Source organism: Colletotrichum navitas, assembly GCF_030913465.1.
Source record: "Colletotrichum navitas strain CBS 125086 chromosome Unknown LY79scaffold_126, whole genome shotgun sequence".
Taxonomy (NCBI): Eukaryota; Fungi; Ascomycota; class Sordariomycetes; order Glomerellales; family Glomerellaceae; genus Colletotrichum; species Colletotrichum navitas.
In genome coordinates, this window is record NW_026850672.1 from 29,541 (window position 1) to 46,661 (window position 17,121).

The following is a 17,121-nucleotide window of genomic DNA, read 5'->3' on the forward strand; positions in this document are numbered from 1 at the left end:
GCCCCGTTCTTGGTATCCATCTTGTGGGCCAAGAGAAGGAAATCTCTGCCGGCTTACAAATAACCTTTGTGGAGTGCAGCGGCAGTCGAGGGAGGATAATAATAACGGTGAAGGAAAAAGAAACAGGCAGAAGAAATAGTTGCGAATAGCTTCAGGATGACCCGACGAGACTAACAGAGACACACTGGCTCGTTTTCAGCACATCTTCCATAAGGCATAACAGACTAATGTTCCACACGACTCGAATTGAGAGCTCATTAATATAACTTCTGCTCTGTCGTAGACAAATTGTCAAACGGCTGACAATTTATCGCATGCAATCAGAGTCCTGATGAGTGGCCCAGATAATACTTGGTAAGATAAACTTGAGGTCATGTCAAGAAAACCGCTTGTCTGCATGCGTATAGCCTACGACGGGTAGCAGGTGTTGATCTATGAAAATGGCCGGAATGTTCGAATTCTGTGAAGGGGGCAAAGCGCCTTCACAGTTATTAGTTCTCCAACGGGTTGAGTCGGATGTAATGCCAAGTTACCAGGCAATCTGAAATTCCAGAACCCCTTCTGGCGCCACTCCATAGTCAGAATGAGAGCTAGACTCTGTAGATTATATCTCGCGCCGCCGGCTAGAACTAAATTCGGGAGGACCGGGCATCAGACTCACAAGGGCGGCAGCCCTCAAGCTCGTGCAGAATCTTGCGTCTGAATCCGGAATCTTGGGCTCGGCGTGTTTCGGTGTTCACGGCATCTTGTCTTCTTGTCGGCATAATATGCGCCTCTCCTGCCCCGCGATAACCAATTATTAATCATTAGTTACCAGCATCTGGAAACTCCTCGGTCACCCTGAACTTAAAATCAGGCGCCGGTTCCGGAAACGGAACACCATGTCCATCCATTCGCATTAAGCTGCCGGCGGGTCACCTTTACATTGCACCGTTATTCTAGACCTTTGACAGAGATATTGCGCTATAGAAGGGTTGTTGACCTTTGTTCTTTATCACAGAACCGAACTTCGAAGTCGCATGTCTATGTTTCTCAATCAACAGCGCTTCCTAGCGTCGCTCATGACTTCAAAAAGATGGTGCCGCTCATGACCCGGGTCGCCTTGCCTCCAAGGTGCAACGTCTCAAGCTTGCGCTCGCCGTCGGAGCCCTTCCTGACCTTAACGTCGACGTAGATGTGGCTTCTGCGACCAATCTCGACACCCTGGGTGATCTCGAAGCTGAGTGATTCTCCAGACAGCACGTTCAGGCTCAGGTAACTGGACAGCGCGCAGGCAGCGCTCCCCGTAGCTGGATCCTCCATATCAGTTTCAATCATCCGTGTTCTGATCTTCTGCACGACGCGGCCGTCGATGGTCTCGACCCCGAGGCGCACAAAATAGTATCGCGTCAAGAATGTGTTGCGCCAGCCCTCTTCAAGAAGCTCCTGCTCGTGGAAGTTGATCGGCCCTATCTTGGCCAAAGCCAAAGATTCCAGCGAAGGCAACTCGACGAGGGCAAATGTCATCCCGTTGACGATGCTGAAAACGGGTGCGTTCACCTCGGCCTCGGCGAGCTGCGCCACCGCATCGCTGTAAGGGCCCGGGCCGAGGTCTCTCAGACGTTTCTGGTGAAGGCGGGCGTTGTGGGGGATAACGGCACGGACCGAGTCGGCGCCCGCATCGGTAATGTCGATGGGGCCGGATTTGGCGATCAGCTTGTTAACGCCGCGCGGCTTCAGAAAGACGGCCATACCGACGGTCGGGTGGCCTGCAAAGGGGAGCTCCTGGGTCGTAGTGAAAATTTCGAAGCGCCTCTCGGTGCATGCGGGGTCGTCGTCCTCATGCACGAAGGTTGTCTCTGAGTAGTTGAATTCCCTCGCAATGTCCTGCTTCTGTTTCTGGGTCAGGGTTACAGACGCGGGAATGGTGACAATGGCCAAGGGGTTTCCTTCGAAGGGTCTGTCGGTGAAGACGTCGACGGTGGTGTAAAGAAGCTCCATAATGTGTTTTCTTTGGAACAGTGTTGTGGGCGAAGATTTATTATGGAGAATGTGTCAATGAGGTTCGGGCAACAGCTTCAATAGGCGAGCTTTATAAAAGCTACCGTGCTAGTGAGTTGACGATCAATGAGACGAATGAGTCACTGCGGAAAAGTCTCAGGGCATCATCGGTATTTTGGACAAAACTTAGATAGCGGAGGTAACATGGGTAAAGACATCGTTGTATCAGTACCTTACTAAGAAATGTGTAGGGTTAGGGTTGACTAGAGATTGCTGCCAAGTTGAAAGTCTGATTCACACGATGTACTGCTAGTACCCTCAACCACCAGAATCCATCGTCTTCAGGAGTCGGTAAGCAGGCCTCTTTTTAGGAATGTCGCTGCGTTAGCCACGCCTTTTGCGCCTTGCGTCAACGACACGCTTCTCTACTATCGGTCTCGTCTGGCCTTTCCGACTCGTAAATTCTCATGCGTTGACTTGCCCCACTACCCACATGTGCATCCTCCTATACCGGCTGCTGGCTCCGAATCCAGCTATGACTGGGTTACGATACTAGCTGGCTGGAGACAACCGATGGACTTGTGCCTTGTGAACTAGAACTGATAGGGTATAATTCAGACACTTGAAACACTTATTTCGGGTCTTACTACATAGTTCTTTTCACAAGTGTGACAGTATCGTTGAAATTATTAAACAATACTACAGGCTGCTTTCGCGGATGGTCTCATTTAGACCTAAGTGCATAAAGATGTCTATTGAGAAGTGCTAGATCCTAGATTCCAAAAAGAGAGTATCTAACCTATGTGAGTGTATCCCGATCTCTCTTTGTTCCTGCTCGAAATTGATACAATCATCGAAAGGGTACACTATCTGCCATAGGTCGAGAGCGGGAAGCCTGTCTACGCATTCACGTAGAGCATTAGCTACCGCAAAGTCTCATATGCTTCATGAGAGTTATCTGATGCTAATTGACTATGACAACAACTATAGGCGTGGTGACTAGTTATGGTAGTATGCAAGCAGCTACAGCCTTCAGTCATGTTGAGCACTAAATCCTTCGTCCTTTTAGTCTTAACACACTAGGCGCCTGTGATCCCCCGAACTTCCTATCTGCGTACACAGACCCATTTGATAGACAGTTTGAGCGTTTTTAGGTGCGTGCCGAATGGCAAGTATGACGATCTCCAGGCCGGTCGACGCCAGCACGATCGTCTGCAACCTTGAGGCCCACGAGACCGTCAAGTCAAGCACCTCGAGGCTAAAGGAAGGAGTCAAGAGTGAACCTTGTGGTAGCGCAATGGTCGCGGCGCTTTGACGACTCGCGCAAATAGATCCCCGACCCAGCTTGCTCTCTGAGAATACTGTTGTGGTGCTGCTTAACACGGAGGGGCCGCGCAACTACAATACTCCCTTGAGTATAGTCAGTGATGACGCTACCAAGCTGGAGCAGATTCCCTCTCTAGTCACTTCGTCGAAAACCCTCTGACGGTCGAGTCCCATGTCATCCAGTCGCAAACATCCGGCTCTATTTTCCGCGATTTCGGGAGCGTTATTGGAGCTTATCATTCTGGAACCTCGCGTCACGTCCTCATGGCCGCACCCAAGCATCAGCACCCAAGAGGAGCTTTTCAATACATTCGTTCCCACGTCTCAGGGCCGCTGAGTGAGGCCCCTTTCCCCGGCAACACCGTCATTCTGGTGCGACGCGGCGTTGTTATCCGATGTGGGCGGTTCTTCTGTCATAATAATGGGGTTACGGTGAGAGTTAGGCAGGGGCTAATATGGAATCTTCAGCGAGAAGTAATGAGTTAGTGTTGGTAGTCCTCATGAGGTGGTTTCCGTTCTATGGGGTATCATGAGACGCTTTGTGCGTAGTGTTACAGCAGAAGTAACGGTGTTTACGTAGTAATTTAAATCGAGGCCGTGTTAATGAAAATGAACTCAAGTCGGGCCGTTCCTAACAGAGGTGATGCGGGGAAAAGTCCCGCGATGTTTAATCCAAGCGCCGAGTATAGATGCGCTCCAATCAACGTGTAGTGCGACACGTTGAGGCTTCAACTTCCTTAAAGCCCGTGGCAGGGTTCCCCGCGTTTCTGAAATCAATAATGATACCTACGTCTAGTACTATCCCGGCGGTGATGCTACATACGACATCACCTGAATGACCGCATATGATGTGGGATCAGCTTTTATGTTACGGAGGCGTGTTAATCTCATGAACAAACCTTACATTGGGATGTCACACCAAAATAATTACCCCTCGAATGAAGGGCCCAAAGCATAAAAGACCGCCATCCTCACCACTCCATCACTTGTCTCCCGTCTTGTTTGGCAAGCTTTGGTCATTCTTCTTCCTTCACAATGGTCGCAAGACTAGGGACTATGACAGCCTTACTCGCGGCAGCGGCGTCTCTCCTTTTAGCCCGAGTCGCCACCGCTCAGACGGAAGGGCCGTATGAAGCAACCTGGGAGTCTACCGACAAGCACAATGCCTCCCCCGAATGGTTCCGTGATGCCAAGTTTGGCGTCTATTGGCACTGGGGTGCCTTCACCACACCTGAGTACGGCAGCGAGTGGTACGGCCGCAACGTCTATGAGCCGAATAGCGATGTGCGTGCAGAGCACACGCGGCGTTACGGACCGCCGGAGGAATGGGGCTATCAAAACTTCATCCTGGGGGCGGACGACCTGCAAGGTAATCACGTTGAGTTTAAGCCTGTCCTGGCGAGTGATGGCGGCGCCTTTGATCCCGACGCTTGGATGGCCGTCGTCAACGCTTCAGGTGCCAGGTTCGCGGGGCCAGTTGCCGAGCACCATGACGGGTTCTCCATGTGGGACAGCAAAGTCAACACATGGAACTCTGTCAGACACGGTCCCGGCATCGATCTGGTCAAGCTCTGGGCCGACCTAGTGCGCCAGAGCGGGATGAAGTTCCTCATCGCCATGCATCAAGCCTTCAACACGAACGGCTTCTACGAGTTCGCACCCCAGATGAACGACACGGAGCTGCAGCTTCTTTTCGGCCAGCTCCCCAAAGATCAGGCTGATCAACGGTGGCTTGACAAGCAGCTCGAGGTCCTCGACCACGTCCAGCCAGACATGATCTGGAACGACTTCTCCCTCGACAGCCCGGGATACTGCCAAAACCCAAAGTTCGTGTGCAACATTGGCGAGGCACAACGTCTTGGGTTCCTCGCCCACTACTTCAACCGCGGCGTTGAGTGGGGTAAGGAGGTGCTCACATCCTATAAGCACTTTGACAACGGCTTCCGCAACACGTCGGCGGTCGCCGACTTTGAGCGCGGCGGCCCGGATGATATTGTCCGCCCATACTGGCTGACCGACGATGCCATCAGCGCATCATCATGGAGCTACACGGTCGGTATCGCCTACTACAGCTCGACCCAGATGATCCACTCCTTCCTTGACCGCGTCAGCAAGAACGGCAACATGCTGCTCAACATCTCCCCGACTGCGGCAGGTGTGCTTCCCGAGCAACAGGAAAAGGTGCTTCTCGACATTGGCGCTTACCTCGGGCGGTATGGCGAGTCTATCTACAGCACCCGCGCGTGGGACATCTACGGCGAAGGACCCAACAAGGCCGGCGGCGGCTCCTTCAGTACCCCGCTGACCGGCAACAGCAGTGACATCCGCTTTACGCGCAATAAGGCTAAGGATGTCCTCTACGTCACGGTTCTTGGATGGCCGGCAGACGCCACCGTTTCCATTGCAAGCCTCGGCTCCGGTGCAGGCGTGGACCTTGCCGGTCTCACCACGGTAGAACTGCTTGGCGACTCGGCCGGTGACTATGCCGCCGTCGAGAGCTGGACGCAAGAGACAGACGCGCTCGTCGTGAAGCTTCCGGCAAAGCCGGCAGAGTCCTTTGCATACGTCCTCAAGCTCAACTTCGCCGACCATATTCCCGTGCCACTCATTAGTAACGGCGCGTCCGTTTTCACCGGAAACAACACCAAGGCACCGGGCATGTCCCTCCCACAAGGCGAGTTCCCATCAGTCTTCTTCGAGGACGCCGGCGTGCAACCTAATGACATCCAGACGGTGCAAGTAAGCGCTGGCGCCAGTGTCGAGGTATACACAAGCGCCAACCTTACCGGAGACTTCACCACACTGGGTGCCGGTGAGCACGCCATTGGTCTTCAGTCGGTCGGCTCCATCGTAGTCAAGGCCGCTTAAATGCGGGACATGATCATATACAATTTGAGTACTAGATAGTACCTGAATATAGAAGATGTACGAACATACATGTTAGATTTGCTTGCTGAAAATTTGGGAATGGTTCCAAGCAAATTTCCCATGTCACAGGGTAGGACCATGGATCCTTTAGTACCATAATAAGGCATTGAAGTTACTATTCGAATTTACCATTACTAGGCAGCTTACATATCACGAGGCTTTATGACTCTGCGAGCGCAACGGATATGGCAAATAGACTCGTAGTGAGATAACTTCAAACTATCTAGAAAGGCTTTCTATTAGAAGCAAAAACCTAAGACGAAAGTTACTGCGCTATAGTAGTACAGCCAGCGATATTTCAGACACATCCATCTCGAAGTCCTTTTATCACGAGGATTTGAGTTGCTAAATTAACTCTAACCTAGAATGCCGAGCATTACATAGAGCTTTGGTTTGTTAGCGAAAAGCATTCCTTCCTAGCTGGCAATAGTGGGGAGGCATTGTATATAGACAACTCACGTGACAAGTGGGATATGAGGTGTTATTGTCTGTAATGGCTTACATAGCCATTGCTAGTGTTGTCAAGGCTACAGTATGCAGTGTGATGAGGGGTCGGGGGTGGCGGGTGTTAAGAGTAGGAGCGGCCTAGAGGATATATTAAGAAATTGAAAATCGTGTTCCTAATTTTAATTTTTTTTTTGAAACCAGGGGAATTAAAGTATCTTCAGGTCTTATAAGGAGTACACTTGGCTAGGCGCTGCCTATTATAGTCCGTACAAAGTCGGTGATTATCAGCGAATATCTGTTGTTGTATATTTTTGCCTCGCATGAATTCGAGCTGTTCTCCTTCAACTATTTTGATATTCTTTCTAGTTCATAGCTTTCAGAGCCCCGAAGGGAGTATCGATGTGTTCCCCACGTTATCTCGTCTATTGTATCGTATCCGACCTCATTCTCCCTAGCACGCATGGTGGACGTGGTCGTCGTCGATGGTCCTATAGCTTGCAACGTATTCCGGCCGGTCACCGCCGTCTTGAAGCCTTCTTCAAGCTTATTCTTCCCGACCTCATGATGAAATTCGCTTTGCCTATTTGATTTCATGTACCCGCCCTCCTCACTCGACTTCGAATGGCTGTACATTTCGCTGAACAACACACGTAGCACCGGGATCGAAGAGGCCACTATCGTCACATTGGGTTCCGCTTGTGCCCAGATGAATAGTAGCGATAGCCGGTCTGGAGTTCCCGAGTTAGTAAGTGAAGAAGACGGGTCTGGTGGATAACACCTACACGGAATATCTGCGCCCTCAGCTATCGTCGCAATCTTGACGACCTTGATAACACCGACCAAACCGGCGATGATGCCCAAGCTCATGGCAGTCGCAACACCGATCCTCTCGTGACGCTTCATTCCAAGCCTCCGCATAATTGCCCACGGTAACAGAGACAATGCGAAGTCTACCAGTGCAGAATAGCCTTGAAAGCCGTGTGTTAGTGTGGTCCCTTGTGCCAATCATGAGGCTATCAACGAACCATTCGACACCATCGCCATCACTACAAAGTCTTGGACTCGCCAACAAATACCCGGGATCACAGTTTCATACGTGTCCGCCGGCCAGTCGCAAGCGGCTATCCAACTTGCGACAGCGCCGGTAGCCAGCAACGCGTTCATCGATATGATCAGCAACCAGATAAAGGCCTTGCGTCGTCCAGACGAGATGCGAAGCAGGGTGACAGCAAACGATGTCTTGCTGAGGGCCAACGCAACACTGTTGATCACTATGTTGACGGATGAGAGGGTGTGCATGTGCGGCGTGAGATCGATCGTTTTGCCGAAGCCGAGCCTCGTGAGCTCCGTCGAGAGAGACGTCGAGATGAACAAAAACACCTGACGGAAATACGTCATTAATATTGACGGACAATAACTGGTGTTGTTTCCCTTTCCCTTACCCAAGATACTATCAGTATATGGTCGTCTATCCACATACCCCGGGATCTGATCTTTTTGCAATAAACACGGAGAAACAAAAAGATTGTCGACACCGAAATCATGGCCCATATTGAAGCCACCACCCGCGGCGCCGGGTCTTTGGAAACATCGATGACGATTTGAGAATCCGTAGAGTTGCTTCTTATCGCAAGCACAGATGCCGTACCTGAGGTACAACTAGCGGTCGCCATGTTCTCGCTGATGGGCATCTTAGAATGGAATGTAAGCTCTCCCAACGGTAGGATCGCTAGGCTGGGGGGGCGAGATTAATAGGTGAAGGACTCGCTTAATCCCGATGAAGACACTGAGAGCACTGACACGCGTGTCGAAAAAGAACAAAACAACTTTGTTAGATATGGGCCAGGCAACATGACGGGACTCCGAGAACATATGCATCAGACTAGAGGCACGCGGCATCCCAGCCGGTAGCTGCGGTCCAGGCTTCCGAGCCTCTCGGGCTACGTTTGCTGAGAGGGCCAGCCCTCTTTCCCGCAGGACAGGGGTTCTGTTTGGATGGAAAAGGGCGGATGTTGCGAGTTTCTGGGCAAAGGAGCGGATCCTGACCAGCGTGCGGCTGGCGATGCAGCAGTTTGAGATCCCCAACTAATGCGGAGCTGCAGTAGCGAATATCGGGACTCTTCGGCTTGTCCAAACCCCCTCGAGTATCAAGCTGTCTTAGTCCTTGATGTTTGACCAAGAAATATGAGCTTCGAGGCGAGACGGAACAACTCGTTGCCAGGGAGCTGAGGTTTTGAGCCGGTGCAGGGAGATTGCAAGACATGAGGGAAGGGAGCTCTGACGGAAGTATATGGTATCGCTGAGATTGTTTGCCTAACCCGGGTGCCCAGTTTCTGCCTTTTCCGAGCGGTAATCGCTGGTTTTTGAGACTTGGTCAATCACTGTTCTATGTATTGATTATCGCCTTGGTGAATGAGAGAGTCTTCATTATAATTAGTGCTACCCCGTTCATCTACAGTCTCCAAACTCGTCACTTGTGACAAATGTCGTGAGCATGTAACGATGAGAAAGTGACAGCTGTCATCATGCACGAATCACGGTGGCTCTTTCCCCTCTTCCTAAGGGCCTAAACTGAGACTTACCATGTAGCTTTTCTCCGGAGTCAGTCAGTGGCCGACAGCCGGCCAGAGGCTAACGTTGACCCCTTGTAAGGTTCACTGATTTTGACTAGCTACATGTTGTGGCGCCGGATGGAAGCGCTTCTAGGATTCAGGTCTGGCCCAGCCATTTGTTGACCTCGTGGGGGCTAAGCACATGTCGGAATAAGAAAGCGTCAAAGGGGCAGCTAGCCCTTGGACTCACAGACCCCTGTCAGCCGTGGATAAACATGAGCACACCACTCCTTTCTAACTAGATTGGACAAGAAGGATCGAGCATCCTCCAGTTGGGTTGTGTTTATGAGCATGACCTTCATTGTGGTTCGAGGGTAGTGGCAGCGAACATCAGGTCCAATTTCTCAAGTTCGATTTGCGGCTGGCTAGACGAGATGATAAGGGTACATTAGTAACTTGCCTAGAACTTTACCGTCATAGAACTTTTTGGAGTCGGTATTGGCACTTGAGTAGGTGACAAGCTGCCCCTGGTATGGGTGGTATGGAAAGATGAAGAAATCAGGCCATCAGAAGGAAACAGTCATATATGTCCGAAATTTCCATGCAGCAATACTTAATGCTTCACAACGGCACGTTCCAATGAACCGGCAGAAACCTGTAATCGGTTCCCTCGGGGTTTTTCTTTTTCTTTTTCTTGGTTTCTAGGGCCCAATGCAATGTATCCCTTTATTTAGAACTCTGGATTCCATTGTGTAAACTTCATCAACGCCCGCAGGAGATACAAAAGGACCTAGGCGAGTGCAAGCCACATGAAGCCGTTGTCTCTGTATCCCTTGAGCCGCGTATCATTTGTTGTGTACGTACTTGGAAACGGTGTCTGGCGCATCTCGGCTAGCGTGCGCCAGCTGTCTGTAGGGTACACATCAAACGGCCACCAAAGTTGGCCTTTTCCACTATCCACAGGATACTAAGCCGAACAGTGGTGATAGCTTTTCTTCTTCAGACACAAGCAGTAACATATCAACTACTTTTGTTCTCACCCATCCGAAAGGATATCCACCTATGTAACCAATCAACTATGCATTGGTGATGTTCCCCTAATAGAAGATTTGCAATGTCGACCTGCCATCAATAACATACAGTCGTCCTGCTTCTCGTCATACTACCTCAAGGCCACATAGCAACGGTGTCCGGCCGGGCTGATTAGGAAGAAATTCTCCATCTCCATCATGGCGTCCGTCATATTGTCCGCAAGCCGCACACCACGACAGTTCCTGAAAAAGATGACGGTCGCGAAGCGAAGCTCCATGCGCGCAAGGTGCACCCCCAAACAAGTGCGTGTGCCTGGCCCCCAAGGCGTATACAGTTGCTTCTGCTGCACCGTAACCGCGTCCGGGGTCAAGAACCGAGTCTCGTCGAACCTGGGTGTACTGAGTTAATAGTGCTTTTTGCGAAAGGGCAGCAGTTCACCTGGACTCACCTGAGAGGATCAGGTTAGACGTCTGGGTTCCGGTGAAGGGTGTAAGCCTGCGTCTCAACGACGGTGCCCTCGGGTATGAAGTAACCGCTGAGGGTGGCCCCTCCCGGCGGTACCGATCGCGGCAGGTTCCCCGGGGCCGCTCCGTAGAGGCGAAGGGTCTCGTCGATGACGGCGTTGAGCAGCGGCAGTCGCTCGAGAGTGGCGTCGTTCAACTCGTCACCGACGCCGGCCAGTTCCTCCTCAAGTCTAGCTTGAAGGTCGGGCTTCTTTAGAATAGCCTAGATCAATTACGTCAAGGTCACCGACGTCGTGTCAGAGCTAGCGACGATGAGGTTTCCTGCCTCGGTCTTGATGTGGTCTTCCGTCAGATCCGACTTTTCGTCGACCTCACTCTCAGCAAGCATGTTTCCAAATAGGTTGGCAGAGTGCCCGCTCCGTCGCAAGTTTACCACCGCCTTGACAGCATGACCATCCACCGTTCCGTATCGATTTGAATGGGAGGACACGTGCTATGCGGTATAGGAGCGGCAGCTCATGGCGGATCGCCGTCATTACAAAAAGTGATTGCAGGGCTTCGATGTATTCGTTTTTCTAACTCCTGCCCAGCATGACCACGTTTTCAATAGACAGGCCAATCGAATGGATTTCTAACCACCTGGCCCAGCTCTAGCATGTCAAAGGACTCGACGAAAGAGAGGTGGGCAATGATGTCGGTGGTCATGAGCGTCCACCATTTCAGCAGGTCGGCCGTATCCTAAGGCCAGAAAGTTGAGGCTATCATTGCGAGTTGTGCCAAGCTTGATGCTCAAGGCACTTTTAAGAGTTGTAGTTCTCCGTCGGCGCCAACAACCTCTCTCAGAGCGAACAATCATTCACTTTTGAATGCGAACGACACTCATGAGAGGTCCCGGAAGAACCCGGAAAGCCTGTGACGAATACGACCCTCGTCCGTGCCGGCTCCCGGGTATTCGCGGTCGTCGAAAAAATAGGTTCGATCCCTGCTCGCGTATAGTATCACTCGGCATCGGAATCATCAGACAGATGCTATCCGAACCGAACGCGGGGTGGTGGACCACTCCGCGGTAAGGATCACACTGGCCGACCGATGGCCCGGAGGAATAATATGTGAAGACCGAGTTGCCCCACGAGAAATCACAGCCTGGCACAGTTCCAGAGGGAAGATGTCACCTGCATGATGGATGCCCGTACGAGGTTGAAAACGGAGCATGTTACAAAGGAAGCAAGTTACGCGGCAACAAGACATGACGGGACCTGGGAAGCATGTCCCCCGCGTCTCAAAAAAGCAAGAATTGAGCAATTGCAGAGCCATTAACGAAAACATTAAACTACTACATAGCGTAGTACGCAACACTTTGCCGTAGAAGTTAGAGGCTACTTGAGGACTTTGTGAACGTCAACTCAATACGCCATCATACTTGTATTAATCCATAATATCCCACTATCTTATCCCCTTCGGTCACTTGGCTACACTAGTAAAAGGCGTTTCTCGTCAACCGGTCCACCTATATCTTGTAGCTCTGAGTCACTCTTGTCACAAAGATCCAAGGTTGGTTTTCATCTCAACGGTACCAGATCATTAATAATATTTGAATAGTAATGAGGGTCACATAATAATGCCTGCCTTACGTAACCTAAGGCTAAGCAAATTAGCTATTGTAATATTTTAGTGTAAATCCCTTGTGAATGCGAACTGCATGGAGTAATAATGCAATCCTAGTTGGTTGAGTGGTCCCTGTTATTGCCGTCCAAATACTAATGATGACCTACTACTGTAGGGTATTATGATTTTCATTTTCCAGGGTACTTGTTTCCTTTTCCAGGGTACTTCGTCTCTCAGCACTTTCAGTTTGCTTTTTTATTCAGGCAGGAACCAACTGACCACCCACCTGCCCCCACTCCTTCTCTTATCGATATGGATTAATGGGTCTGACAGGGCGGTAAATGCCGGCAGAATAATTGATATGCGCATTTTGAGCTTCACAAACTCGGCACCTCAGAACCACCAAACTCACCTCCCTCCCACATCCTATCCAGATGATTGCTCTCCGTCACGCGTGGGAAAAACCTCTCCTCACACACCGTCTTCTCACGAGGGCGGCGGCCACCGGCGCTGCGGTACGGTTGAGCAAGGATATCCTCAAGACCAAGACGCCAACGGCCAAGGATCTCGCCAAAACGAGGATATGGACCACACAGGCCGACCGAGTGAAGGAAATCAAGGCCGCCAAGAAAGCGCCGAAAGGAAAGGCCAAGGAAAAAGTGAAGAAGCCGCTCGGCGACAAGGCCCGCGTCAACATCGTCAGCGACGAGCTGTGCGGTGCGTATACAGCCCCTTCCTACCCCCCCTCCTCCTCCGCCTCACTATCCTAGATATGAGACAACCCGCGAGCCTGCCGGCTGACTACGAGACGTCTCTGCAGATGACATCCTCAAATACATTGGCCCGACACTCCAGCGCCACCGCGGCTGCGACCTCGTCGACATCAATCCTGGCGCTGGCGTTTGGAGCACTAAGCTCCATGAGTTCCTCCAACCGCGCTCCCACATCCTCATGGAACCCGACGCAGACCTCTACCGGCCCTTTCTCGAACCTCTTCTCCAAAGATCCAACACGCAGCTGCTGCCACAGTCTGGCATCCTGTGGAAGGAGCTCAACGAGGCGCTGGGCCACATCCAGAACCAGACCCCGCGGCCGCATGACCCCGCCGCCGTGCCGGAGCGCAACGACACCCTCCTCCTGACGGCCAACCTGGCTTTCTACCCCAAGAAGCGCTACCGTAACTTCGACTCGGTGGCGCAGCTCGTCCTATACCAGCTCATCAGCAGCATCCGCAACGGCAACCTCTTCCAGAAATACGGCCTCGTGCGCATGCTCATCTGGACGGGCCCCGACGAGCAGTACAACTTCCTGGCCAAGACCGTCCAGGGCCGCAAGAAGTCGGTGCTCGACGCCGAGTTCGCGTGCGAGTGGCTCGCCGAGGTCGCCAGCCGGGATATGATGCTCGACACCAAGCCCGACGCCCGGTTCGTGCGCGACCGGTGGATCGACATCGACAGCACGCGAGACACGATGGCGAGGATGAAGGCGAGCGGGCTCGCGATCCCCGAGGGCCGGAAGCACAGTATAACGAAGCGGCTCGAGGAGGAAGCCGCCGCCTATGATGGGCCGCAAGCAGGCGCGCAGGTGTCGCGCCTGCACCGGCCGTACTTCGCCGAGATCGAGGCGCTCGAGCAGGCGAGCCGCGACGGCCCCCTTGACGCAAAGAAGCGGGCTCGCCTCTCGTTCTTGCGACACCAGGCTGAGCGCCTTGAGGAGTGTGTCGTGAACTACCATGACCTCCTAGAGGAGATGAAGGCGATTGCTCGGCTGCGCCAGCGCATCTACGACAGCGACAGCGACGGCGACAAGGCGGCCGCCGAGGCGGAGTTCGCGGCGCGCGACCGGGCGTGGAACGAAAAAGTCGGGGCGTTTGGCAAGAACTTCTCCATCGACTTCCGGCTCATCCGCGATAATCTGCACGTCTTCCGGCAGGAGCCGTCGGCGTTGCTCTGGGACCGGCGGCCGTACGAGCCGCTGGCGGTGCGGGCGGACGAGTTCTTCCCCAACGCCGAGTGCACGCTGCTCGACATCCAGCCCAAGGCGATGCACCCGTTGCTCCGGCAGACCGGGCCCGGCACGTCGCGGGCGGGCGACGCCTTCGAGATGCTGCAGCGGTCGATGTTCAGCGCCAGCAACGACCCGATCAGCCGGTCCGTCGAGCGCATCTGGCCCGGCGCGGCCGAGGGGATCCTGCCGAACTGCCCGAGCCTGCGGGACCCAGCGCGGGGCGGGGTGGCGGGGACGGGCCACGGCGAGATTTGCGCGCGGGCGCTCAACGAGAAGCAGTGGACGGAGCTGCTCGAGGCCTTCATGGCGTGGCCTTTTCGGCCGACGTACCAGCAGTTGATCGGGCGGCTGGCGGATGACTTCGAGCCCGCCGCCGACGACGACAACAACGGGGCCGGCAGCAGCCTTTCGGCAGAGAGCGTCTTGTCATAGGGGAGAGCGGCGACGGATCATACCCGGGGATGGCTGCGGACGCGGGCAGCCCTCCCTGGCCCCGACTGAAGAAACGTCTACTCCTGATTTGTACTATGTATATGTAAACCTGTACTATCTATGTAATCTACGTATATACTGTATGTATGTATGTATTGTACGCATTGTATGCGCGACACCCATGGCATTCACAAGGATGTAGATTTGCAACTTTGCATCTCGCCACGTGCACAGTGGCCGTTTACCCTGTGCCTGTTCTGTGAAATAGCGAGCCCGTGTAAGATTGGTGCCACCACAGCCGAGCCCACGCGGATGCGGTGCACCACAAGCGATGCGGTTGCGGTACGGATAATGCTGTATTTGATTTTTTCTTGCGGGATTTGCATGCCGGCGTCCGGGGTAAGGGGAGGGCCTGTGGCGATCCAGGCCAACTCGGGTCGCTGATAGATGAGACTAACCTCGTTTCCGCGCGTCCCCTTGAACTCGAATTTGGGGAGGGATGGGCTGGGATGGAATGGAATGGAACACGTCTAAGGGGGTTTCCGACCCAAGTTTCCCGCCACAACCTGGGGGGGGGGGGGGGTTTGCGTGACTCCGGGATGTTTGGTTTGCAATATGATTAGAGGCCTCCCGCAAAACGAGTCATCTTTAACCGTGCGATCCGTCTTTCTGTCTTTTCTGAGACGGGAAACCTGCGTGTGTCCGTGTCGAACCCGGAGGCTGCGGTGGGGGGGCCGACGGGACATTTGGGCTTCCGTCCGCTTCTGAGTTACCGTTGCTTAAGTTTGGGGCTGCATACTCAGCGCACGCCGTACTCATATAGTATGACATGACGTGCGGAAGGGGGGCCAGAGTGAGTTTGTGAGTAAGTCAGCCCCTGCTGGTGGTGGTGGTGGTGGTCAAGGTGATTGACAATCCCCCTCCCGCTTCAAAGAAGGAGAAAAGGAGGAGACTAATTTATTTCGTCCTTGGCAGATGCGGCGACGAGCTCAATCAAGGTCGGGGGCACTCCAAGATGGGACGGATGGGATTGATGGGGACGTGGTTGATCGACCTGACGAGACAGGGGATTGATGTCCAAGGGAAGGGGACGGGAGAGCGAGAGAAGATTAAGACGCAAGCCTTGCCCTTGGGTTTCGACAGAAGCACATGGGCGGAGGAGATCTTCCCAGGTGCCCCCTCACCTCCATGACGACAACGCCACAGGGGAGGGCAGAGGGCACGATGAGAACTGTGTCGTGGAAACATGCAAACGTAACGAGCAGGGGGGGAGAAGGGTTTACCTGCGTTTGACGGATCTATGTTTGGGGGGGGCGGGTGATGATAGAGGCGATGCTTTCGAGATGTAGAATAGAGGTTTGGAAAACAGGTTGACGAGGAGAGCTGGAGGTCGGGACTCACTCAATGCGGAACAGATGGATTGTCTCGGTTCTTTGGATTCTTCAGCGAGGATTTCCACCTTGGACGCGTATGGACGGACACCAGATGGCACTACTCCACACATTCCACACATCAGTGCGTGTGCATACAAAGATAGAGTGTCTTGAGCCCAAGTCCCGACACACATGCCTATTCCACGTGTGGTTTCGAGACAATGGGGACGCGATCAGCACACAGCCATCCACGGCCGTCCGCTCGCCCGAGTTTGAGAGTGCGATGTGCATATCTGCCGTACGCTAGTTTGTTGTATGCGGTAGGTACAAAGTATATCAGTGTCGAACCGAACAGTGTGGAGGACGGCCCATCTGCATCTCGGCTGGGCGTTGCATCTCAATTGTGCGTAGTGGGACGAGCCCACCATCTCCGTTCCCATTGCTTCACATCCAGAGGGATCTCCCCACGGCCACAGAATGCTTGACAGCCAAGGCGGCCGCATGGGACGAGGTGGTGTGAGACCCCCGGTGGATTGGATGGATACGCACACGGTGTATCTCACAGTGTCTGTCTTTTGCCAGTGTGTGTGTGTGTGTGCGTATCCTGCTGGGACGGAGATGTCACGTCGCCATGTTTCTGGTTGGGTCTGTCGTGGAGAATGCGAAGCCGAGGATGCATGGTGGTGTTTAATTGTATGTAAAGAGGAATGAGTGAGAGGGTCACTCATGCTAGGATGACTCACTCGAAACTCACTCATTCAAGACATACTCAAGACCTCACTCACTCAAGATGCGTTCACTCATGGCAAGCTCTGCCAAGATGAGACAAACTCACTGGCGGGCCTTTCGACGAGCACATGCACTCATCCCCCTGGCCTGTCAATCTGATAAAAAGCGCTGGGCCTAACTCCAAGACCTAGCGTCAGTCACTTATTAGCCAGCAGCATACGGATACATCGTGAACCCCTTACCTTA

The 17,121-nt window shown here is 53.1% G+C and overlaps 6 protein-coding genes across 6 annotated transcripts; 2 read left to right on the plus strand and 4 right to left on the minus strand.

The window, feature by feature from the left end:
- Positions 1 to 829: 829 nt before the first annotated feature.
- On the minus strand, positions 830 to 2,317 carry LY79DRAFT_571458 (phenazine biosynthesis-like protein). Its single transcript, XM_060559248.1, has one exon. It carries the CDS (start codon positions 1,978 to 1,980, stop codon positions 1,060 to 1,062), a length of 921 nt encoding a protein of 306 aa, XP_060407880.1. The 5' UTR covers positions 1,981 to 2,317; the 3' UTR covers positions 830 to 1,059.
- Positions 2,318 to 4,362: 2,045 nt separating this feature from the next.
- On the plus strand, positions 4,363 to 6,239 carry LY79DRAFT_643523 (alpha-L-fucosidase; the record flags this gene model as incomplete). Its single annotated transcript, XM_060562403.1, has 1 exon — positions 4,363 to 6,239. One exon carries the CDS (start codon positions 4,363 to 4,365, stop codon positions 6,172 to 6,174), a length of 1,812 nt encoding a protein of 603 aa, XP_060407881.1. The 3' UTR covers positions 6,175 to 6,239.
- Positions 6,240 to 7,026: 787 nt separating this feature from the next.
- On the minus strand, positions 7,027 to 8,372 carry LY79DRAFT_528262 (uncharacterized protein; the record flags this gene model as incomplete). The annotated part of the gene is made up of 4 exons (XM_060556004.1): positions 7,027 to 7,409; positions 7,464 to 7,649; positions 7,707 to 8,061; positions 8,124 to 8,372. The coding sequence occupies 4 exons, from the start codon at positions 8,370 to 8,372 to the stop codon at positions 7,027 to 7,029; spliced, it is 1,173 nt and encodes a 390-aa protein (XP_060407882.1).
- Positions 8,373 to 10,845: 2,473 nt separating this feature from the next.
- Positions 10,846 to 11,549, minus strand: LY79DRAFT_571465 (uncharacterized protein). Its single transcript, XM_060559249.1, has one exon. The coding sequence runs from the start codon at positions 11,263 to 11,265 to the stop codon at positions 11,107 to 11,109; it is 159 nt and encodes a 52-aa protein (XP_060407883.1). The 5' UTR covers positions 11,266 to 11,549; the 3' UTR covers positions 10,846 to 11,106.
- Positions 11,550 to 12,467: 918 nt separating this feature from the next.
- Positions 12,468 to 14,959, plus strand: LY79DRAFT_571467 (uncharacterized protein). Its single transcript, XM_060559250.1, has 2 exons — positions 12,468 to 13,051; positions 13,155 to 14,959. The coding sequence occupies exons 1-2, from the start codon at positions 12,769 to 12,771 to the stop codon at positions 14,771 to 14,773; spliced, it is 1,902 nt and encodes a 633-aa protein (XP_060407884.1). The 5' UTR covers positions 12,468 to 12,768; the 3' UTR covers positions 14,774 to 14,959.
- Positions 14,960 to 16,200: 1,241 nt separating this feature from the next.
- Positions 16,201 to 17,086, minus strand: LY79DRAFT_70987 (uncharacterized protein). Its single transcript, XM_060565079.1, has one exon. The coding sequence runs from the start codon at positions 16,902 to 16,904 to the stop codon at positions 16,380 to 16,382; it is 525 nt and encodes a 174-aa protein (XP_060407885.1). The 5' UTR covers positions 16,905 to 17,086; the 3' UTR covers positions 16,201 to 16,379.
- Between the last annotated feature and the right edge of the window lie 35 nt (positions 17,087 to 17,121).